The 21675-nt window shown below is 52.5% G+C and overlaps 9 protein-coding genes across 9 annotated transcripts; 6 read left to right on the top strand and 3 right to left on the bottom strand.

Annotated features, from left to right (window-relative positions):
* Positions 1-733: 733 nt before the first annotated feature.
* Positions 734-1715, top strand: P170DRAFT_397968 (cytochrome c oxidase-assembly factor cox23). Its single transcript, XM_024846201.1, has 4 exons — positions 734-881; positions 1086-1193; positions 1253-1280; positions 1378-1715. The coding sequence occupies exons 1-4, from the start codon at positions 802-804 to the stop codon at positions 1420-1422; spliced, it is 261 nt and encodes an 86-aa protein (XP_024709766.1). The 5' UTR covers positions 734-801; the 3' UTR covers positions 1423-1715.
* A 362-nt stretch (positions 1716-2077) lies between these two features.
* P170DRAFT_397965 (MDM20/NAA25 family protein) lies at positions 2078-5550 on the top strand. The gene is made up of 8 exons (XM_024846200.1): positions 2078-2345; positions 2422-2697; positions 2766-2942; positions 3046-3386; positions 3446-3725; positions 3783-4545; positions 4598-4710; positions 4763-5550. The coding sequence occupies exons 1-8, from the start codon at positions 2211-2213 to the stop codon at positions 5513-5515; spliced, it is 2838 nt and encodes a 945-aa protein (XP_024709765.1). The 5' UTR covers positions 2078-2210; the 3' UTR covers positions 5516-5550.
* A 1377-nt stretch (positions 5551-6927) lies between these two features.
* On the top strand, positions 6928-8225 carry P170DRAFT_397964 (60S ribosomal protein eL36; the record flags this gene model as incomplete). The annotated part of the gene is made up of 3 exons (XM_024846199.1): positions 6928-6975; positions 7374-7559; positions 7871-8225. The coding sequence occupies 3 exons, from the start codon at positions 6928-6930 to the stop codon at positions 7952-7954; spliced, it is 318 nt and encodes a 105-aa protein (XP_024709764.1). The 3' UTR covers positions 7955-8225.
* Positions 8226-8464: 239 nt separating this feature from the next.
* P170DRAFT_373578 (putative UBX domain protein) lies at positions 8465-10369 on the bottom strand. The gene is made up of 2 exons (XM_024845248.1): positions 10015-10369; positions 8465-9959 (listed from the first exon to the last, which is right to left on the bottom strand). The coding sequence occupies exons 1-2, from the start codon at positions 10149-10151 to the stop codon at positions 8552-8554; spliced, it is 1545 nt and encodes a 514-aa protein (XP_024709763.1). The 5' UTR covers positions 10152-10369; the 3' UTR covers positions 8465-8551.
* Positions 10370-10474: 105 nt separating this feature from the next.
* Positions 10475-11720, top strand: pup3 (proteasome core particle subunit beta 3). Its single transcript, XM_024848189.1, has 4 exons — positions 10475-10613; positions 10677-10695; positions 10767-11221; positions 11321-11720. Exons 1-4 carry the CDS (start codon positions 10611-10613, stop codon positions 11462-11464), a joined length of 621 nt encoding a protein of 206 aa, XP_024709762.1. The 5' UTR covers positions 10475-10610; the 3' UTR covers positions 11465-11720.
* On the bottom strand, positions 11481-13595 carry P170DRAFT_432100 (epoxide hydrolase). The gene is made up of 4 exons (XM_024848188.1): positions 12898-13595; positions 12708-12832; positions 12571-12643; positions 11481-12481 (listed from the first exon to the last, which is right to left on the bottom strand). The coding sequence occupies exons 1-4, from the start codon at positions 13211-13213 to the stop codon at positions 11763-11765; spliced, it is 1233 nt and encodes a 410-aa protein (XP_024709761.1). The 5' UTR covers positions 13214-13595; the 3' UTR covers positions 11481-11762.
* Positions 13596-14544: 949 nt separating this feature from the next.
* On the top strand, positions 14545-17473 carry P170DRAFT_442553 (sensor histidine kinase/response regulator; the record flags this gene model as incomplete). Its single annotated transcript, XM_024850470.1, has 2 exons — positions 14545-15532; positions 15591-17473. The coding sequence occupies 2 exons, from the start codon at positions 14545-14547 to the stop codon at positions 17471-17473; spliced, it is 2871 nt and encodes a 956-aa protein (XP_024709760.1).
* Positions 17474-17831: 358 nt separating this feature from the next.
* P170DRAFT_373567 (emp24/gp25L/p24 family protein) lies at positions 17832-19202 on the bottom strand. Its single transcript, XM_024845247.1, has 3 exons — positions 18976-19202; positions 18500-18885; positions 17832-18364 (listed from the first exon to the last, which is right to left on the bottom strand). Exons 1-3 carry the CDS (start codon positions 19133-19135, stop codon positions 18215-18217), a joined length of 696 nt encoding a protein of 231 aa, XP_024709759.1. The 5' UTR covers positions 19136-19202; the 3' UTR covers positions 17832-18214.
* A 236-nt stretch (positions 19203-19438) lies between these two features.
* On the top strand, positions 19439-21383 carry P170DRAFT_469921 (SANT/Myb-like DNA-binding domain-containing protein; the record flags this gene model as incomplete). The annotated part of the gene is made up of 3 exons (XM_024852686.1): positions 19439-19535; positions 19615-19732; positions 19799-21383. The coding sequence occupies 3 exons, from the start codon at positions 19439-19441 to the stop codon at positions 21381-21383; spliced, it is 1800 nt and encodes a 599-aa protein (XP_024709758.1).
* Between the last annotated feature and the right edge of the window lie 292 nt (positions 21384-21675).

Genomic DNA, 21675 nt, shown 5'->3' with positions numbered 1-21675 from the left:
CGCTTAGTCTCCCAGCCAGAGTCGGATTGACCTAGCAACCACGATCGGTGAGTAGTATAGAGTAAAATTCTGGCTTTAGGACAGTCTACGTCACTGGCACGGTTATCACAGGTGAAAGTGAGGTATTTTTCCGGCCTGGTGAAGTGACGCCAACATGAAAGCCCTTCTGGAATCAAAGACTAGTGGCTGCAGTCAGCGTTAATGCAGTGATGGACGGGATGCGATGATGGCGGATGGGCAAATTGACATGGCATGTGGAGGCCGGAGAGAAGCACGACGTTGGCCAATCCAGCGGATGACTGCGTCGCTCACATTCCACTAATGCTGTATTTTCAATGCATTTGAGTCGAGATCTTTTTTCGTGAAGGGTGGAAGCATGACGGAGTCGGCTGTCGTTGGAATCCATCAGCCCCCAGGTGTACGGCGTAGTAGCATTGGCCACCACACATTAAGCGCTGTTGTACACTTAGTTTCCAGTCCAACTGCATTCAGTCATCCGCAGTGGGCAATGCGTCCTTAGTCCACTATTTCCCCTCAACATGTCTCAGTGGCACCGAGGCTTTTGTATACTCTGGAGTTATCTCGGATAACTACAGAACTGTATACCCCGAAATCCTAGGGCTACGTGCGGATGACTAAGCCGACAGGTACTCTCCGCGCCAAGACCGGGGATCGCCGAAAGTGGTTTAGCCCGCCAAACCTCCGTCTCGCTTTCATCCGCCAGCATTGGAGACGGACACCCCGATTGCTCCTGTATACTCCTCGTCATTAATTTCATCGCCAACTTTGATTCGGCTTGCAATGTCATCTCAATCAGAACAGCAGTCGCCAGAGCAGGCCCATCCCAATTCCTGGGGAAATGTGGAACGCAAATTCAGCAAGTAAGTTTGGTTTTCTGCTCTTCAAAGATGTACTGTTGCAGTCGGACTTGGGACTTGCTACGAACAGAAGGCTCCATTTTCTTCCTATCTATATCGCGCTTACTAGATCCAACTTTTTCATCTCGCAATTTTTTGGAGCTCATCTCTTGGACCCTTGGATCTTTGTTGTGTCTGCCATTCAAACTGACCACGTCCGCTCTACAGTAAAACTGCAAGCGAGTACTTTGATCCTTGTCAGGATTTTGCAGACCGTAGTCTGAAATGTATGAAACGGAATGCCTACGACCGGGAGATGTGTCACGATTATTTCCAGTATGTTCATGCTTTTCTCGACGAGGCCCCGAACAGTACCGCTGACTAGGTATTTCTAGAGCCTATCGTGACTGTAAAAAGCAGTGGGTAGGTTGTCCCAGAGCACTTTCAATCCTCGAGGGGCCTCCTTTTTTTTCTCGGAGCAATGGGCCCAGAAGCGGTCTTGTAGCTAACGCCGCTGTAGTTGACGCAAAAGAAGCTTGCTGGGTCTCCGGCCGCAAAGCAATAGTCATGCTTGTGGCAAGGCTACCAGTTATATTGTGAGCATTTAAATGGATTACACAAAGCCAATGCTGATGACCTGCGAGCCAAAGTACTCAACATCACCATGGAACATGGATCATGGTCACTTTTCTAGTCCACCGATCAGCATCGAGACCAATTGACATAAGTTTGCAGGCAAAAACATGTCATTCTCGGTGGATCCTGTTGAACTTTCATACAGTTTACTAGTTGGCCCACGAGATAAGCGCATTGTCGCATTGTGGATCTGTTATCCCGAGATTGGTCGCCGCAGTCTACCTTGGTTGATTGTTTTGGTACATGTATATTACTTTATTTCTCTTTTTGGAATGAAAATGCCTCCTCTTCAATGCCAACGAGCGTATCCGGATCGCTGTTCGATGTCAAGGATATTGAGAAGACGGCAATATTTCGGTCAACTCGGGGAATATTCGACTGGCTAAGTGCTATATATATCACAAAAATTAAAGAATATAATAGAATTTAAAAAAAAAAAAAAATGAATATGAAAACACTATTAGTCCATTAAATTCACTAATCGGTGGAGGGACACCGCCATCACCGCCTTTGCAACTGCCGCCCGCAATGAAAAACCGCCGGAGATTCAAGCAGATGCGGAAACCATCCACCATCCCGCCATCCTCGAATTCCCCCGCATATCGTGTGCTGTGCTTGGCTGCGCAGCATACGCCCACGTCCCCCCTCTGTTGTTGAGCCGACCTCCGGAGTCCCCGTCGTCTAGTTACCAATTGGATATCCAACTGTTCTCTCGCCATGTTCGCCAATGACGCCGTGTTCCACCGCCGGAACAAGCCAATCCAAGATGCCATTGACGGGCAGAATTTCAAGCAGGCCCTGCAGCTTATCGAGAAGCGCATGAAAAAGGGCGAGGATACCCGCTTTCTCAGAGTGAGTGGTCGGTCGGATCGATCCATTTCAACCAGTGGCTGATTGTTGGAATCGTATGTATTTGCCCAAATATTAGGCGTGGAAGGCGCACGTTCTCTTTCGGCATGCCGACGGCGCTCATCACCAGCGCGGCATTGACGAGACCCTCGCTCTATGCAAAGTGGATCCTCCGGCGACGGATCTCGAAACGCTGGACATCCTTTACGATACCTTGCAGAAGATGGGTGGTCAAGCAGATGCCATGAGAAGCATATGGGAAAGAGCCTCCAAAGCCAAGCCCCAGGATCTAGATCTTCAGATGAAGTGGTTCGAGTATGCGTTCGATGGTGACGATTGGAAGTCCGCACAGAAGGTCGGGATATTTACTCGCTCGCACGCACATCAATTGGGCCACATAGGAACTAACCTCGTGAGGAACAGGCTGCCATGACCCTCCAGAGCAATTTCCCTAAAGACAGAAAGTACTACTTCTGGGCCATCTTCCTCAGCTACCTCGTTTCCGTCGACGATTCCAGCTCCGAGACCGAGCGCAAGCTGTTCGGAACCTTGGCCTACCGCATGGCGTCGAAGGCTGCTGATAGTGTTCCTTCTGATCCGGTATGACACTCCTCACTACGCTTGAACTCCGTCCGCTGGTGCTCTCATACATATTACTGTGGCTCTTGGGACATGATGATAATGTTTAATGCCATGCAAACAGAAAGAGCTGCTAAGCCCTCCACGAGCTATCCAAAATGCTGAGGAGCTTCTCCTTCTTGCCAAAATCTTTGAGTCTCAAGGGCGTCATTCTGAACTCGTGAGCATCCTCAATAGCGAAACGGTTGGGATCAGCTCTCGAATCATTCAAAATGATTGGTCATTCGTTGGGGAGAAGCTCTCCAGCCTCGAAAAGGCCCAGATGTGGACCGAGGGCTTGTCCTACACAAAGAGCCTCCTCGCTATTCCCAATACCGAAGACGAACGAAAGGCCCTCCAGGAGCATGACGATTGGGCAGTCTGGAGCCTACTCGTCGCTGCGGTTCGGAACATCAATAACCAGGAGTACGTCATGATCCTCGCATGGAACTACTTCCGAGATGGTAGCTGACAGGTCTTCTCAGAACTCTTGCGGAAACCCAAAAGTTTATTGATGGATTCATTGAATATGAGCCAAAGTCGCGCAATGCACAATTGGCCCGTCTTGATCTGATCCATTTCAACTTCCAGTCGGGCAGTCTAAAGGCAGATGAACTGGTTGCCGCCTGTCAAGGGTACTTTTATCTTAATAAGAACAAACTATACTGCTTCGGTGACCTGCAAACGTATTTGTCGGCACTTGATAAGGATTCGTTGTCCAAGTTCGTGGAGTATACAGCCAAGAACCAAGGGGAAACGAGTGGCGTATGTACCACCAGAAGCGTGGCGCTTTTTTACCGCAAAGCTAATAGGTTGTCACAGAAAAAGAACGATCCTTTTAAGGGTGTTGCCGCTATCAACGGGCTGAAGTTCGAGTACTGCTTCCTGCTGTCGGCTGACGAATCAAATGTGACCAAGTCAAAGGTGGAAGAATTTGCCTCGCGCTGCCTGCAAAAGTATCGGGATGTGGAGCGGCCGGAACGAGATGCTGCTTCGTCTACAATTGAGAGCCAGCCCAGCGACGATCTACTGTTGCTCGCAGCTATGAGCTTGATTCGCTTCGGTGAAACCTTGGCTTCCACCAACCAGGAACAAGTATTAAATCTCATTCATATTCGCGCAGCAGCCATTCTGGAACGCCTCCTCCAGGATTCTCCTCACAACTACCAGGCACTGCTTCTTCTTGTACGAATCTATCTCCGCTTGGGCGCAGGATCGTTGGCTCTGAAGACATTCAGCAAGCTCTCTGTCAAGCAGATACAATTTGAGACCGTTGCCCACAATCTCTTCACACGTCTTGCCACGATCCATCCGCAGTCGGCCCCGCCTATCGAGGGTGCTGAATACAAGGACTTCAACCCGCAGTCCGCGTTCGTTCAGGCCCTCAACTTTTACCGGACTGCCGATATCACCACGGTCAGGCATCGGTCTAAGGGGTTGGACCTTGGCAGCTACGTGAATATCGAAGGGACAATAGACCTTCAGAAACGCCTTAAAAATAGCATCTGTAGAAGGCTTTGGGCGCTCGAGGTGCGGCGTATTCAGAGACTGGTCGGTGGCGATCCTATGGGTCACGAAGATATTGGTAAGCTTTGGTGCCTTTGAAGCAATGGACAGCCGCTCACACATAACTGCAGCAAGGGACACATCGCCCTTAGTCGATCAGCGGGTGTTCGACGCATTCATGAACTGCGAAGCCCCGGGCAAGCCGACCCTGGAGGAGCGGGTGCGCTTGGGACCCTTGCCTCAGGTAAATTTGCCCTTCAATGTTTGGTTTGCTGGATATCTCTAACGGAAAACAGGAGCAATGGGTGAAATCAACCAGAATGGCAGACGAGCTGTTTGGGCTTCTTAAGAATATAATTCTTCAGAAACCCATAACGGCTCAGCATGAGCTGCCTACCCTCGAAGATCTCGTGGGGTCGAATGCGGCCTCAGAGATGACCGGTTCCGAGATTGAGGGTGCCAAGGTTAACCTGAACCTCTTCCGGGTGGCCGTATTCCTCGGTGGATCCAAGTCCGTTTCCCCTGAGCAAGTCGAAAGCAGCTTGACTGAGGTTGAGGAATGGTTGAATGAGAAGTCTCGGGAACTTACTGTGGACGACGGCCAAATCTCCGGCGCCATATCGAACACTGCGATTTTCTTGAAATCGGAAACCCCAACCGCTCCATCTTGGAAGAGCTTCCATGATCTTTTTGTCGTGTTGGAGTCCCTGAAGGCGGTGATTTTCATCGCGACTATTGTCTCAAGAAAGGGCTTCAAGATCGCCAAGGCATCAAAGGACCAAGTAACACGTCTGGGCGAATCTGCACGCCAAGTTCACCAAGCAATCCGAGTAAATGTCCGCACACTGAAGTCACGAATCTCGGAACCCGGTATGCTTGGGTCATTGATCGACCTGGTCGGAGGTGGTGATGGTAAGGGCGAAGTTGGTGCCGAGCTTCGAGCTGAGCTGGAGAAGACCATGGACACGTCTGCTGTGGAGATATTCTGTGGCGAGTTGATGGAGAGCTGGGAAGAAGGGCTTACCGGGCTGTTTTCCGTTACTCTCTGATGGCACATATCCATAGATAACATTTATACATCCATCCATACATTTATTGAAAATATACATTTTGGAACACCTGAGACTGTTTCTTGGACTAACGTTACCAACCAGCCTGACCGCTATCCCACGAGTCATCAATACTCTGCAAGGGCGAACCGATAACCCCTTGCGGCCTTCAACGCTGACCACCTGGCATCCACACGGTCTGAAATAGGGTTGCACAACAGCGTAAGCACCCGTTTCCTCGGGACTCTCCCAAGTCATCAGGGGAAGACCTCGTGAGAGAATTTCCCCCATGCAACACTGCAGGTGATCTGATCGGGCCTCCTTGCATCGGATAGAATCAGAATTTCCCCTATTCTAGGCTTATCTTTAGTCATTTTCCCAGTGTCGAATAGGAAACGTATGGGATTAGAAGCTTAGCGGTTAGCCCGGTGTCTGGCAAGTATTCTCTCTGTCCATGATTCCAGTCTTATCAAAATAAGAGACCCCAGTTGCGCGTTTCTGACAATACATTCCAGTCTAAATGTCATGATCTAGGCATATCTCGAGCATCATGTATCTCACCGCCGGTGCCTGGAGCAACGACCGAAAGAGCAGAGCGGACGGTTGTCTTCCTAGGGTCCCCAAGTTTCTGAGGGCGTAAGTAGTGTCTTGACATGGAACGACATGTCTCCTTGAAGCCTACCATGTCGCTTCTTTATATATCGAGCTAATGATGGTGCAGAGCAGCCCAAGTGGCCTCTAGGTTCCTCACCGGTTGCCTTCCTATCTTTCCCAAGTTCTTCCAGCATGTGGTCCGGAAAACTGCGACATGTTTCTCTTGCAAACGAAAGAATGATTCATTGGGTGGCGACACGAGGAAGACTATTGACATTCCTTTTCATCAAGGTAGTGCTGTGGAGCTGGTGTCCAACAGCCCATACCCTGGTTGTCAGTTACAGATATACCCGGGTGGCAGCTATGCGACAGCCAAAGCCAACGTAGGGTGCTCGCCAAGCGAGAACAGCCTCGGAGGGGAAGAGACCCGGCCCCGGGAAGGAGGGATTGTTAAGACGGTTGAGGTGGATGTGGAATCCGCACCTAATCGGCCTCCCAGCGTGAGGTTCATGTATAGTACAGAGTAACTATGGATTATTGAAGGTTGCGATGCGCTGCTCCGATCGATAGAAACCGACTAAGCCGAATGGGGCCATCGACCGTCCCGAACCCCGTGATCCACTTCTTTGCTGCCTCAGGGTTCAGGAATCTGCCGGGCGGCAAGCAAGCCCTAAGCCCTAGAACTCGCTACGCACGAACGCTCGAGCCAACCAAAATCCGGCAAACTCCATCGCGATAACCGTCCGCACCGACGCCCTTCGACTCGACAACCTCACTCAGCAACCACCGTCGTCGCCAATCCAGTCCCAACCGTCGAGATGGCGCAAGAACGCTCCGGAATCGTGGTCGGCTTGAACAAGGGCCACGTAGGTTCTCCCTGCAACCTGATCTGATGATTTTTCTTGGTCCTTTGCCCGGTCTTTTTTTGTCGGTTGAGCTTGGTCAGTCGGTCGATTGATTTCGGATCGGATGGAAACCGGATACCTGGAATTCGAAAAAGAACAAGCGGAATGAGCAGGGGATGGGATATGCTGTCGCACGGCCTTCAACCGAAACGAAAGCAATGATAAGGGGAAAGATTTAAAAGGTGGAAATTGGTCTTAAAAATTTGGCTCACTATGAGACCTCGACGAAATTCGAATCCAACAATCTACACGACAAATCGCTTGCTCACCGACCGAAGACCGGGACGGGAAAAGAAAATTTCATCAGCGACTTTTTTTTCATATGGGGTCAAAGAAACTAATTCTCATACTTCTTATAGAAAACCACCCCTTTCCAGACCCCCAAGAACCGCATCAGCCGCACCAAGGGTCAGTCCTCTCGCCGCACCGCTTTCGTCCGTGAGATCGCCCGCGAGGTTGTTGGTCTTGCCCCCTATGAGCGCCGCATCATCGAACTCCTGAGAAACACTCAGGACAAGCGTGCTCGTAAGCTCGCGAAGAAGAGAGTACGTCTTTACTTGGATCCGATCAGCTGTGGTGGCCGTGGTGGAGGAGTCGTGTGTCTGGTCACTCGTTCTGTTTCAATGACTGGGATGTCTTTCTGTGTATTCGGTCCGGGGCCTTGGCCTTTGCAAGAGGCTAGGATTAGTATTATCTGCGTGAGCAGGTTTTCCAATCTTGGGTTATGGATGTACTGGAAGGATTCCTTGCTTGATTCAGCGATGCCGACATGTCGACTCCCACCTCACCTCCCCACACAGCACCTGTCAACCCCCCTGAGGATCACATCCCGGCTAACATATAACTCTCTCCACAGCTCGGTACCTTCACCCGTGGCAAGAGAAAGGTTGAGGACATGCAGCGTGTCATCGCCGAGGCCCGCCGTGTGGGTGCTCACTAAATTCATTTCCCGTTCAATGAAAGTTCTATTAGCCAAGACATTTAAAAAGAACGAAATGACGAAAACAAACAAATGAATTTAAACCCTCTTCGTGTGGCTGATTGGCAATGACGTGTGTTCGTTGTAGAAGGGAAATGACAAAAAATGAAAATTAATATTATATCCGGAGGGCAAATACTGGCAGGGGAAAATGGTGCTGCGAGTGTCTTGTCTTGTGCTGTCCTGTCTGGCCCTGTTTTCTGTCGCCAAAGGATTTGATTCCGTAGGCGTGGACGAACTGGATGCAAAAGGACGATAAAAATGGTTCTCTGGAACATAATTCAATACCACTGGGATTTTGTTTTCTTTTTCAAGGTTGCATCTTTGTTCTCGACTCGTAGAGCCAGATCCATGCCATTACCCCGGACTTGGGTCCTTTGTAGAGGTCTAGACCAGGTTAAGTGATGGTCTTCTGTCGGGTTTATATATTTCACTATAAGTTTAACGATTGGGTAAATCCCGGTCTCCCACGCATCATCTAAGGAAATATTTTATTCAATGATTCATGATCATGGTTAAAAGCATACACGACATAACTACCCGCAGAGACCGGCGGTTTCATTTCTTTCCAGGCAACTTCAACCACTTGGGTAGCGTCCCAGGCTTGCGAGCCGGTTTCTCGCCGGACTGTCGGCTCGCCCCTGGCTTTGGTTGGGCTGTGTCTTCCGAGGTGTCCATCACCTCGCGAGGTTGCTCAACTTTGTGCTGCTGTGCTTTATTTTGCAACTCCGGCTTTAACAGGTCGGCTCGACTTTGTCGGACAGCGGACGATGCATTGGCGTCCCAGGAGAAGTTGACAAGCACTCGGCCTGTCATGCCCAGGTCTTTGATCAGTAGGCTCTTATCCGAGTCTGGAACCACGCTCTGGATCTTTCTACCGCCCGTGCCAGGCGGCCCCGCGGGCAAGTGTGTGATGATAAACTTCTCAGAGGCGAATGGCGCCGCAAGGCAGTTCCTCACGAAATCGTAAAGCGTTTCCCCCGTATCTCCTTGTTTAAATTTCGCTACTACCTGGCTTTGGTCCGGAAGACGGACTTTCACGTCGACTTCTTGCACCGCGGCCAGTCTTTCCTCCGCGGCTGCGGCTTGGGCGGCGATTTCTGCGTCCGACGGGAGCTTTTTGTTCTGCGAGGCAATGTTGAGGCGACGCTGGTGCGCTTTTGCATGGTCCACCGATGGGACGAAATCACTATCACTATATGAAGTTTGCGCGGACTGGGGGGTGTCGTTGGACGGAGGCGCGAAAACAGTTATGGAGCGGGAGGAATCAGTCGGCACCTCAGTGGACTCAGTGGTTGCAGAGGGTTCGGTTTGAATTTCCGGTTGTTCCGATTCGGCAGTTGTATTCGAGGTAATATCGGGAGTAGGAGTCGGCTGCTGGTTTTCGATTTGAGTCGATTCTTCAGCCTTCTGTGTCTGTTTCGCCGGCGATTCTTGTTTCGCCGGCGATTCTTGTTTCGCAGGAGTATCATCGTCACCAAACGCTTTGAAATAGTCTTGGATTTTCACCATCGCCACTTCCAGCGGTTCTTCTGTACGTCGGAAACTCAATCTAAGCAAGACGTTTCCATTGTTGAAGCCTAGCTGGGCTAAAGACTTCTGTAGATCGGTGAAGCTCGAGAGCTCTCGCTCCAATATTTGCACCACTGGCGTCTCGTAAAACAATCTTCCGGCTTCAGTACCGCCGCTCGTAACGGGAATGCCTCGGGCTGTGAGATTTCGGATGGAAGTCGTCCCCGCAACTCCGGCTTCAAATTTGCGCAAGATAAACCATATCGTGGTCGTACTAGGGAATTTATCCAGGAGGCGTCCGTTCTGAGTGCCTGCTGCTTCTGACTCCGGGAGCTGCAGGGCAACGGTGACCACGGAAGGCGATCGTGAGAGTTGGACTAACTCAAGCTTTGCGCCGGAGGTAAGACCGGACAGTCTAAATACCAGGGATAGGTCGAGTTGTTTTCCTTTATGTCTTGGACGGAGTCAGCCCTCCGGTCAACCAGGGAACCTTAGGTGGTAGATCTTACTTCAACCCATATTGATTGGCGTCAACGCCTAACTTCTTACACCCTTCTTGTAGGATATCTGTCAGGTGTTTTCCGGGTGTCGTCTTGATCGTAGCTCTCCGAGCTGTCGAGTCGAGGACCACGACATGGGAGCTCATGGTTCAAAAGACGGCGGCGTTGATATCGCGGGGTTGATGACGGGCCAGGAAGTAAGAATATGAAGGGATTTGGCGAGTGAGTCCAAACGGTTGCGACCGGTCGCTGATTGTAACGGAGCACTCCCGCACCACAGTAATACCGAAAGACGTGGAAGAGCAGAGAAACGACGGAAGGGGTGTTGACTGGATGGAGGAGAAACGAGGGTGAAGAATAGGCAGCGGGCGCATCGTCATCGGCAGAAGCTCGGCGGCTCCACGCGTTGCTGGCAGGTCAGCCAGAGAGAGACAGAGAGAGCTTCCGTCGACTCCAACTTCCCTCTTCCATCTCTCCCCCGTCCCTCTCAACCTCCTCCCCTTCCCCTCTCCCCCCAATTCTCCTATCCCCGCGATTCATCGGCTTGCAAATTCTCCTGGGAGCTTCTTTTTATTTCCGGTTTCTGTGAATTTCCTGCCGCAATCATGGTATGTGTGCATTGCCCTTCCTCTGTCTGCCTGACCAAGCAAGCAAGCTGACCACCCTCCTAGAGCTCTCCCTTCGACATTAGTATGCCTTGATCCTCGAATTCCATCTGACACTGTTTTGTTTCTCGCCGTACTAACCCTCTTGCTCTGCAGATGGCGGTGCCTGCGTCGCCATGGTGGGCAAGGACTGCGTCGCGATTGCCTGTGATCTCCGCCTGGGTATGCAGGCCCTGACCGTCTCCAACAACTTCCCCAAGATCTTCAACTACGGCCCGCAGACCTTCCTCGGCTTGACCGGTCTGGCCACCGATGTCTCGACTGTCTCGGATCTCTTCCGCTACAAGGTCAACATGTACCGACTCCGTGAGGAACGGAACATCGCCCCCCAGACCCTGGCCAACCTGGTCAGTTCATCGCTGTACGAAAGACGATTCGGTCCCTTCTTCGTCAGCCCCGTGGTGGCCGGTATCAACCAGACGACGGGCAAGCCCTTTATCTGCGGATTCGACAGCATCGGGTGTATCGACTTTGCCAAGGACTTCATCGTGAGCGGGACGGCCAGCGAGCAGCTGTTTGGTACTTGTGAGAGTTTGTGGGAGCCGGGACTGGTAAGTTGATCTCTCCAGGCCTTCTTCGTGGATGAAAGGATGATAGCTAGATTCATCTCGACGGGGATGTGGTGCCCGACCGATGCTGACGAAACCCAGGCCGCCGATGATCTGTTCGAAACCATCTCCCAGGCTCTCCTCAGTGCGGTCGACCGAGACGCCCTCTCCGGTTGGGGTGCCCAAGTATACATCATAGAGAAAGACAAGGTGACCAAGCGGTTATTGAAGGGCAGACAGGACTAGAGCGGTCCAGCCCGGGATATGAATTTTTGTTTCCATGTTTTCTTTAATCATGCTGTTCGATGTTCTAATTTAACGCACCATTACCATTGATTGATACTCTGCTGGTCGAGAGCAGCTTCTGGCGTCTGCGGTCTCCACTTGATGTTACATACTGTCGATTGCGAGGAGGCAGAGTAGAGTGAGGACAGAAGGGAAAGGGCGGCAGCAAGACAGGGATTTTTCAAAATATAGATCTCTGCATCCTTTCCAGGCTTATTACCTACAGTCCACAGCGTATGGCTTGTGCGTGGAACTACGATTAGTACCCAGACTTTCCTGCAACAGCACCATGGGCCTGGCCATTTCTCCCCAGAAACGCCTGCACGTCCGAAGCCAGCAACTCCGGCACTTCCCAAGCAGCGAAGTGACCCCCGCAGTCATATTCATTGGCCCGAACGACGTTCCCAATTAACCACCGCCAGGAGAGAGGCACCGGCATCAGTTCGCGACGGAACTGAGCCACGGCGAACTGGACACGGTGGGGGGCAGCGGTCGATATCACGTCGGCCGTCGTTAGACCCGGGGAAGCCGAAGGGGAATCCTTTCGAGCCGCTTCGTAGTAAATCCGGACGGACGCCGCAGGCCCGGCGGTCGAAAATTGGTAGATACTCACCCAGGTCAGAATCTCATCGTCGGTCCAAGAATAGTTGTCCGTCCAGGAATGCAGCTTCTCGTAGATCCAAGCCAACAGCGCCACGGGACTATCATGGAGAGCATACCCCAGCGTCTGAGGGCAGGTCGCTTGCTCATGGAAGTAACTGCTCCCTTCCATCAGATACTGCTTCGTGGCAGCGAGGTGAGCCTTATCCCTAGACGAAAAGGGGATGGTCAGGAGAGACTGGAGAAAGAGGAGTGGATTCCGCCATGGGAGAGGCGGCATCACCGGCAGGCAGTTGATATGCACCGCTTTGGCATGATCGGGGTAGCGATGTGCCATGATACGAGCGATGATACTCCCCCAGTCGCCTCCTTGGATGGCTATCGAAACATAAGCATTTTGCTTGTCCCTTGCTTGCTTTCTTTCTTTTTTGTTCCCTTTCTATCTGCGAGGGGTGGCATTTACAGACCATAGTCGTAATAGCCCAATGCAGCCATGACGGCATGCATGGCTTCTGCATACTGGACCAGGCCGAAGCCTTTCTATATTATGACGGCGTTCAGTCTCTTTGGTACTGATAATGAATACTGGGGATATTATACCGACCTGTTTCACGGCCGAGGAGAAGCCAAAGTTAGGCAACGAAGGCACCACCAGGTGGAATGCAGGCTGACCATTGCCTGCTGTTAACAAAGGGATAAGCTTAGTCGCTTCGAGAAAGCTTCCAGGCCCTACAGGTACGATGTTATCGTTACTATTTCCATGGCGAGTCTAAACGAGAACCGGAGAGGCCTACAGCCATGGATGAAGAGCAATGGAATGGCGTTTGGATTGGGACTGGTATGATGTAGGCAGTGGATGTCCAGCTCACCAAATCCCGGTACCGTAATTGGAACCATGAACTGCTTTAGTGTCTGGTTTAGTTCCAGTTCCTTTTGTCGCCAGTTGAATCCATCGCGCCAGTACGTGGCCAAGCGCTTCATCTCAGCCAAGGGAACGCCCCTGCTCCATTCAGCATCGTCCAGTTCATCGGGAAAGGATGCCGTCTCTAGTTTCTGCTGCAGACGATGTAGCTGAGCATCGGGGACGGCGATTTCGAATGCCTTTGCCATGATTTCTGGGCTTGTTCGAAATGATTCTCCCGGGTCGGGGTCTGTGTTTTCTGGTGTTCTTAACGATGGGGTGGTTGTGTCACTTGTACCACGATCTCGGTCCACGTGAGGCAGGAGAGATGTTTGCTAAGTAGGAAGATGATGTTGCTATTGGACGGCCATTTTTGAAAGAGTTCGCAGGCTCTCGCGGGGTGGGATCTTCCTCAGCCTGCGAAGTGGGCGAGGGGATCGTCGGTCAGGAGACATTAAGATTAATATATTTCGACGGGTCTGGCCACATCCGGCCGCTTACACCGCAATTAACGTCGCCAGTAGATCGGTGAATTCAGAGTTTTCCTTCGCTTCCATCGAGCATCATGTCTCAGGCCTGCAACGACGCAGGTCCATGACGAAGGCGAAAGAGAAGAAGCACGACTCACCGCTGAAAAGCGTGGAAATCGATCCGTTTCAGCCTCCCCGCGTCTAGACCGGCCGATCGGCAAATCGACCGTCTCTCCTTCTCCCCTCCTCGTCTTCCCCTTCCTTTCCCTCTGTCTCTCTCTCTCTTCCTCCCTCTCCTTTGCTCGTCCTTCCCCTCCGTCTCGCTGCTTCCCCTCGACCTTTGCTTGTCGTTGCATTTCATCGTCCCATTTGGGGTCGTCCGGTGGATCTGCCAATTCCCCTCCGTCCATCGGTGCTTCGACGCTTTTGTCTTGTGTGGACACCTTTTCTCGACCCCATCGCTGGCCCGGCATTTGATCTGTGCTTTATTTTTTATTTTTTTTCTTTATTCTTCATTTTTCAAGAGTGAAATTTCCCTAAAAAAAAACTGATTATTCCCCTCGACTCTCTGGATTTCCGGCGACCTTATTCTCGAATTTCCATCGGTTCTCCATCCTATTTCCACGCTGGATAATTCAAAAACGAACCGGCTTGATTCTTCCGCAGTACCCAAGGGCCGCCCATCGTGCCGAGCGCCCGATCCTCGTGGTGAGGCTCACCTTGGGCGTCGTCTTCCCAGCCAGACTAGGGTCATGTATGTTCTCGATCAACCATTGGGGGGAATCGCAACTTTGCTGGGTTGTTGACAATTTTTCTTCTCTAATAATTATCCCCCATAACAAGACCGGTTGCTAATTACTCCTCGGATTCGACCTAGACAGAGAGCCATGCGTTGTGTCCTGATCAGAAACTCGTTTCGTGACTTATCGATCGCTCATTGCTCACTAACACTCTCCTGGCGTCCTCCTATACCCTAATTTCGCCGACTACGTCCGGAATTTGACCCCCTCCGGAACTCCTCATCTGGCCGATTTGGAATTTGGGCATCGGGCGTTTTTGTTAGTCTCACCATGTCCGACTCGGTCGAATCAGAATGGTCCAGTTCCTTCCGGCCTGGGCGTACTTCGTCATTTCTCCCCTGCAAATCTGAATGCCTTCCTGGCGATTCTTCCGCTGCAACCCTCCGGAACACTGACGCGCAAGCCGACCCGTCGGTCAGTCAACATGCCCGTGGACCGCAGAATACTGCAGTCGATCGATTGGTGAAGCTCAAGCAAGAGCTCCGCGGCTTAGATACGGAATCGTTCTGGGCCCGGCTCATGGAACAACTTGCTTCGCTCTGCAATTCCCAGTACGCCTTTGTGGCCCGGAAGGTTCGCGATACAGAGGCCGCAAAGGATGTGGAGGGTCGAAGTCCCTCCTTGCACGGCACTGCGTTTTACTACAACGATGGACACCAAACGGTGGGAATGTACAGGAACCGATCGTTCGCAGGGGGCAACCCGCAATTCCATATGGACCACGGAAAGGCCTGCTTGATCCCCGAAAACTTGGGGTCGTTTGTCTCATTCGACCAAGACAAGCTCCCGTTTGCTGCGGAGGGCTATCTGGCAGTCCCACTGTTTTCGGAAACTAAGTGTGCGGCCTACCTTGGGCTTATGTGGTCTGGACCCGGCTTGCAGAAACGAACCCTCTCCTGGCAATTTCTTGAAATGATTCTCCATTCCTTGGAAGATCTGATCGTTAAGCGAATTGCCGACGAAGCGGGCGATGCAAAACCTGATCGACCTACCAGGGAGGCCAGTACTGTTTCCACTGGCCAGAAGGTCGTTGACGACACACATATCAACCTCGTGCAGGGACATGTTGATTTCTCTTCTCATGCCCTGAAGCCGTATGCTCGAAGCTTGTCCCACGAGCTACGAACTCCGATGCAGGGAATTGTTGGAATGCTAGATGTCATGCATGCCACGGTCCGCGAAGCTATCCTGGGAAAGCCGCCTCCTACAACGGGAGGTGTCTTCCAGGCTTTGAAAGAAAGCATCGAGATGGTTCAAGGTTCGTACCGATCTGTTGACAATAATCCCCCTAGAAAGCCGGTGCTGATTGTCTGTAGACAGTGCTAGACGGGCGGTCGAGGCTGCCGATAATGTGGTCCATGCCTACGATCTGAATATGCAGGTGCCAAAAACCCCCCAGTTTGAGCGCGAAAACGACTGCTTCGGCGGGCCCGTCCAGTCGCCAGTCAATGCGCCCGAAACCCGCCCAAATATCTTCATTGAAGGCAGCAACATCACAATCAACCCGTACAAACGGCGACGGAGCAATCCTATCGACAATAATGCTGGGTCGGCTTTGAAACACAAAGTCCCGCGTGTCTTGGGCCCGAAAGGGCTGTCTCCTCGGAGTGAAGAGGTCAAGAATGCGGTTCACGAAAGCGACAAGATCATCCAAGCGACCCCGGTCCATCAAATCGAGGCAGTCATGGCGAGCATGGTGGAGTCGCGTCCATCATTGGCGGCGCGGCGCTCGGCGTCCCACCTCATGTTGGAAGGAATCAATCTCAACAGTCGGGGGCCGGCGGTGCGATCTACCAAGATTCGCGATCTACTTCGACTGGTCATCAACGAATCTTTACACGTTGGGGGTCGGCCCGATTTCGCCGTGACGAATGCCACTGAACTCGGCGAAAAGATCGAAGTTCTGTCGCGGTCTTCCGGTGGGGAGACCTTCTCCAAAACAATAGATTGGACCGTGGATGCAGCCTTACCAGATACGCTATACGTCGACGACCGGGATCTTGCCAAGTTGATCTCCTGTGTGTTTTTAAACGCCGTTAAGTTCACCAACAGTGGTGCGATTACGGTACATGCGAAAGTTGGTCGAAAAGCCAACGATATCATGATCAGTGTGCAGGATACTGGGTCCGGTATCCCGGAGGCCTTTCTACCCAAGCTATTCAAGCCGTTCGCTCGACAGGACGCATCGACGACCAGGAGCAAAGACGGCCTTGGACTTGGACTTCTAGTAGCCAAGGGCCTTGCACGCAAGATGGGTGGCGATCTGATCTGTGTTCGCTCCTCGACATCTGGGCCTGACCGTGGGTCGGAGTTTGAGATAAGAATCCCGATCTGTCAGTCTGAACCCTCTGCCAGGCATTTTTCGCCTGCCACGAGACTTTTGACCCCTCCCCAGCTCTGCGATCCGTCGAGATTGAGCAGCGGGAATAATGCGACTTTTGAACCGTTGATCGCTCCTTCGCCCCTGCCAGCCCAACAACCGATCCAACAGCCATCACCCAGCCTCACGGACGAGTCATCGCATGCGTCCACTCCTGCTCGCTCGGTGCCTGCCGCCAAAACCTCGCAGGGCCCTATAAGTGGAGGCGCGTACGATAGCAAACTAGGCGAAAAACATCCGCTCACCGTCCTCGTTGCAGAAGACAACAAAATCAATCGGCGCGTACTTGTGAACATGCTGAAAAGACTCGGGTACAAAGACGTCTACGAAGCATGCAACGGGAAAGAGGCCGTAAGGATCATGCAGAACATCATGGCGTCACAGCGGTCTGCAGAGACTCCTACTGGGAACCAGCCGCAACTGCCGAAAGGCGTGGGTGATGCTGGAAACCCGCCAGTCCCTGATTCCTCCTGTCATCCCAAAAAGTTGAAACCAGTGGATGTTATCTTGATGGATCTTTGGATGCCAGAAATGGATGGGTACCAGGCTACCTCGAGGATCTTCCAACTGTTCGATGAATACCACGGTCAAACCATGCCAAGTCCCCAGCCTGGTCGGGCAGCCAGCGGTTCCGCGCCTTCGTCTCCCACGGTGCTCGCCGTGAGCGCCGACGTTACCGACGAAGCACTGGCGCGTGCGTCCAAGGTTGGCATGAAAGGCTACATGACCAAGCCATATAAATTGACCGACCTGGAACGATTGATTAAGGGATTCTGCAGTAACCCACCGCCGCCCTTTGATCAATCCACGAACTCATGATCAAGACTCCGTGATTTGGGGACTCTTCTCTAATGACCTTTTCCTTTTTCTTCTTTCTTTTGTTTGGATTTTTCGTTATATACCTAGTTTCTTTTTTTTTTGGGCCTTTTGGGTACTTGCCATACATCTGGTTACCGTGGACATGGAAACCTGGGTTGCGACTAGAGATTTTAGTCTGATGTATTTATGAGCGACATGCTGGCATCAATAATGACCATAACTTGAGAAGGAGGGAAGGAAGACTAGGTGCATCGATGCATCAGGCTAATAATTTACACATAGAAATGACACTGGAACAATGATGATTCATTTTTTTTCGTGCGCAATTCACGGATACTAGGATGTATAGTAGTAACTGGGATAAGATTGCAGTGGCTGGTAAAAGAGTAACTTGGCTTGAAACAAAGCTTAGGTCATTATATCCATATCCCATCAATCAAACTCATTTATATCACAGGTGCTGCCAACCGGACAAGCGTAGGACATCTTGTCCAATGCCAATGTGGCCGATCTACAGCCAACCTCCCCCGACCGACAAAGAACCAGACCGCGAGAACTGTCTCAATTGATGCTCAAGATGAATCGAACCCTAGGATAACCAGAAGAAGTTGAAACCAGATAATCCCATGCTCACGATACGCCGTACAAGACCACTAACAACATCTTTCGTCCCTTTGCCTATTTATGGTTTTGTGTTTTTTTGTCTCTATCTCGTTTCGTTTCTCCCCATCGTCATTTGCTTCATGTCAGCTTCTGCTTGATGAAGAAAGAGCGGAGATGAGACAACTGCCAGGCGCACGCGGCGGACAGCACGGCGAGCTGGATCAGGGTCCAGCGAACGACACGCCCGTTGGTAGCCTCGGATTGATCACGGAATTCGGCCTCACGTTCCTATAGAGTCCATGGACATTAGCTCAACGTTCACTTAGCGAAAAGTATCTCCGGTAGAATGCACCAGGAGATCAAATGAAGGAAGACCTAGTGGTAGGCCATGGGGACGTTAAAAAGGGAAAAGAGTGAACGTACCCGCTGGAAGACCTGCTCGCGACGAATGTCCTGCAACCGGCTGTTCAGGTCCTTGACCTTCTGCACAATGTCCTGCATCTTGCCCTTGTCCTCGGTCTCGATCTTGCTGGTCTCTCCGATGGCCATGTCCAGCGACACGCGCACGGCACCGCCGGGGGCCCCGGACAGCCATCCGCCGGTGGCAGCGTTGGTCTCGGGCGTCAGGCAGATCTTGTGCTGGCCGGACTCGGCGGCGGAGAAGGTGAAGCGGCCGGAGTTGCCGTCGCGCTTGGACACGACCCGGTGGTCATTGTCGAAGATCTCGTCGACGGTGATGAGGACCTTCAGGTTGGGGTCGACGGAATACGTGTTCGATTGCTGGTTGATGACCTCGGTGGAGAAGCTTCCTGTACATGGCTCAGGTTAACGGAAGGAACAAGGCTGGAGATAGGGAATGGGAGCATTTCTAGAGGTGGAAAAGGGTCTTGGTGACGTACCAACGACCAGAGTATCCTTGGGCAGTTCCTCGAAGAAACACTTGGTCTGACGCCCGTCCATGTAGAAGTACAGGGCATTGACGGGTACCGAAAGGCACAAGATGGCGCAAAGGGCCAGGGCAGAAGACAGCCACGAGGCTGACGAGGTTGACGGAGCCATTGCGAAGGGACTTGGCTTTTTGAGGAAGAAGGGAAGAGAGACGGCGGAGGAAGAGGGACGGTTGAATGAAGCCTCTCCGGAGCACAACAAGAGAAGCGATTAATCTGGCACCAGCGGGTAAAGTCTTGGCGCGAATTCTCGACTTTCCGTTCCGCCTCGCCGTCTCCCCTTCGCTCCCTCCTTCTCTCCCATCCTTTGGCATCGGCGTCCATCTTCTCGGTTGGATTCTTGCCCGAATTTGGACTCGCCTAGTTTTCATTGTTTCCCTCTTTTCGCTCGACCGCTGGTGGGAGCCCATTCACCATGGCCGCCGCCGATGTTCGCGACATGCTGGATCTGCCCGCGGAGGGCCAGCAACCCCGACCGCATAAGAAGCAGAAGGTCGTTGAGAAGAGACCAGGTTCGTTGATCGCTACGTCTCTCGCATGGGGCATGGTCCCCCATTCCGAACAAGTTATATCTAACACATTAGTTTTAAGAGGGTATTACTCGCGAGCTTTACGCCCTGCTTGGCGAAAGAGCGCCTCCGATCGCCATCAATGAGAACCGATACAAGGGCCGCCCGAAATGGATGAGCAAATTGCGAGTCCGCCCATGGTATGTGACACTGTCCTTGTTCCTTGTGCTTGGCCATCGCAGCTCATTAACCGCTTCGTCCGCCAGGAGCATGGCCCCGTTTACCAACGATGCGCGATCCGACGGCCTCGTACTTCGACACTGGCAAAGACAACATGAAACGGCTAAACCCGCAGCAATCGAGGGCTCGGAGATGGACACCGACGGACCAAAGCAGGAAGAAGATGCAGATAAACCCGCTGAGAAAGAATATTCATTCGCCAAATACAACATCAAGCCGCGAGTTCCGAACCGATACACCGATGAGGAGTACAACCGCCATCTGAGGAGCGATGACTGGACGCGGGAGGAGACAGATTACCTGCTGGACATGGCTGAAGAGTACGATCTCCGATGGGTAGTGATTGCCGATCGCTACGACTACCAGCCGCACCCGGTCGATGCGGCAGAGAATGCCACCGCGCTCGTACCGGCGAGGAGCGCTCGCACGATGGAAACAATGAAGGCGCGGTATTACTTTGTTGCTGCCTCAATGCTCGCCCTCGAGCACCCGCCATCCGAGATGTCTGTGGCAGAGTTCGAGTTGCACGAGAAGATGTTGAGGTTCGACCCCGAACGCGAGCGAACCCGCAAGGATCTTGCCTCGCTGCAACTCAACCGCACCGCAGACGAGGTGCGCGAGGAAACCATTCTATTGGAGGAACTGAAGCGCATCACGGCCAACGAGCAGGATTTCATCGCCGAACGCAGGGAGCTGTACTCCCGCCTCGAAGCTCCCATCAGTGTGGGCAACACCACCATGTACCAGTCCAGCCAAGGACTATCCCAGCTACTCCAGAATCTCCTCCAGGCCGACAAGACCAAGAAGAGACGCTCCATCCTCGGCCCCGAGGGTGCAGCACCCAGCCCGGCCGGACAGACCCCCGCTCCAAGCGCAGGCGGCCCTGCTGCCCGAGAAAGCCGCGCCGAAACCCCCAGCTCCGCGGCTCCTGCTCCCACGAACAAGAAAGCTGCCGCTGCCGCTGCCGCCGCGGCGGCCGCAGCCACCAAGGACACCCAGCAGGCTGTCAAAACGCTCACACCCGCCGAAGAGGCCCGATACGGTGTCCAGCATCATGACCGTCTGGCTCCGAGCGTCCAGTTCCGCAGTGACCGAGCCCAGAAGCTGACGCAGGCCAAATCCAACGTGCAAACCCAGAAGCTGGCTGCCGCTCTCGCCGAAATGGAGATCCCGCTCCGACTGGTCATGCCCACGGAGCGAGTGTGCAAGGAGTTCGAGAAGCTGATCCACTCGGTGAACCTGCTGCTCGATGCGCGCAAGGTGGCCGAGAAGGTGGAGAGTGAGATCCGCGTCCTCGAGGCCGCCAAGGAGGAAAGGGAGCGGAAAGCCAGAGAGGCGAGAGAGAAGGAGAACCCGCAAGTGAAGGCCGAACAGGAGGATGACTCGGTGCCCACGGCGAGCGCTGCCCCGGAGTCTGCTCCTGCGGCGCCGATTGCTGACGGGGGCGCCGAACCAACCGGTGAAGGAGAAGGCAAAGGTACCGAACCCGGGGCTGATGCGAGAGCTGCGGATCCCACGCCTGTGAAGGACCGAGAAAATACCTCCAATAAGCGCTCCGCCAGCGTCTTGAGCAATTCAAGTGATAAGAGTGCCAAGCGGCAAAGGAAATAAGAGGGTACGGCTTCCGGGATTATTTTTTTGGGCGTTTTGTGTTTCAATATACCTATGTACGACTACCATGAACTTGTTCGGTCTTTGGGCCAAAATACTGTCAATTGACATTAATACTCTGCTGATTCCAATACAACAGTGTGGGCCGCTATCATTCACATACTCCCTACCAATTCCTGCAAATGATATCCTACCAACTACAAGAGAACCTCCCAAGAAGCTGTTCGCCCGTTGTTCACGCAAAACCAAAATAATATACACTGGAAAAGGCCAATTTGTCTTGCACCATAGG

This window comes from Aspergillus steynii (assembly GCF_002849105.1).
Source record: "Aspergillus steynii IBT 23096 chromosome Unknown P170scaffold_1, whole genome shotgun sequence".
Lineage (NCBI taxonomy): Eukaryota > Fungi > Ascomycota > Eurotiomycetes > Eurotiales > Aspergillaceae > Aspergillus > Aspergillus steynii.
Note: the sequence above shows the minus strand (reverse complement) of the source record. Positions and strands in the feature narration are given on the sequence as shown.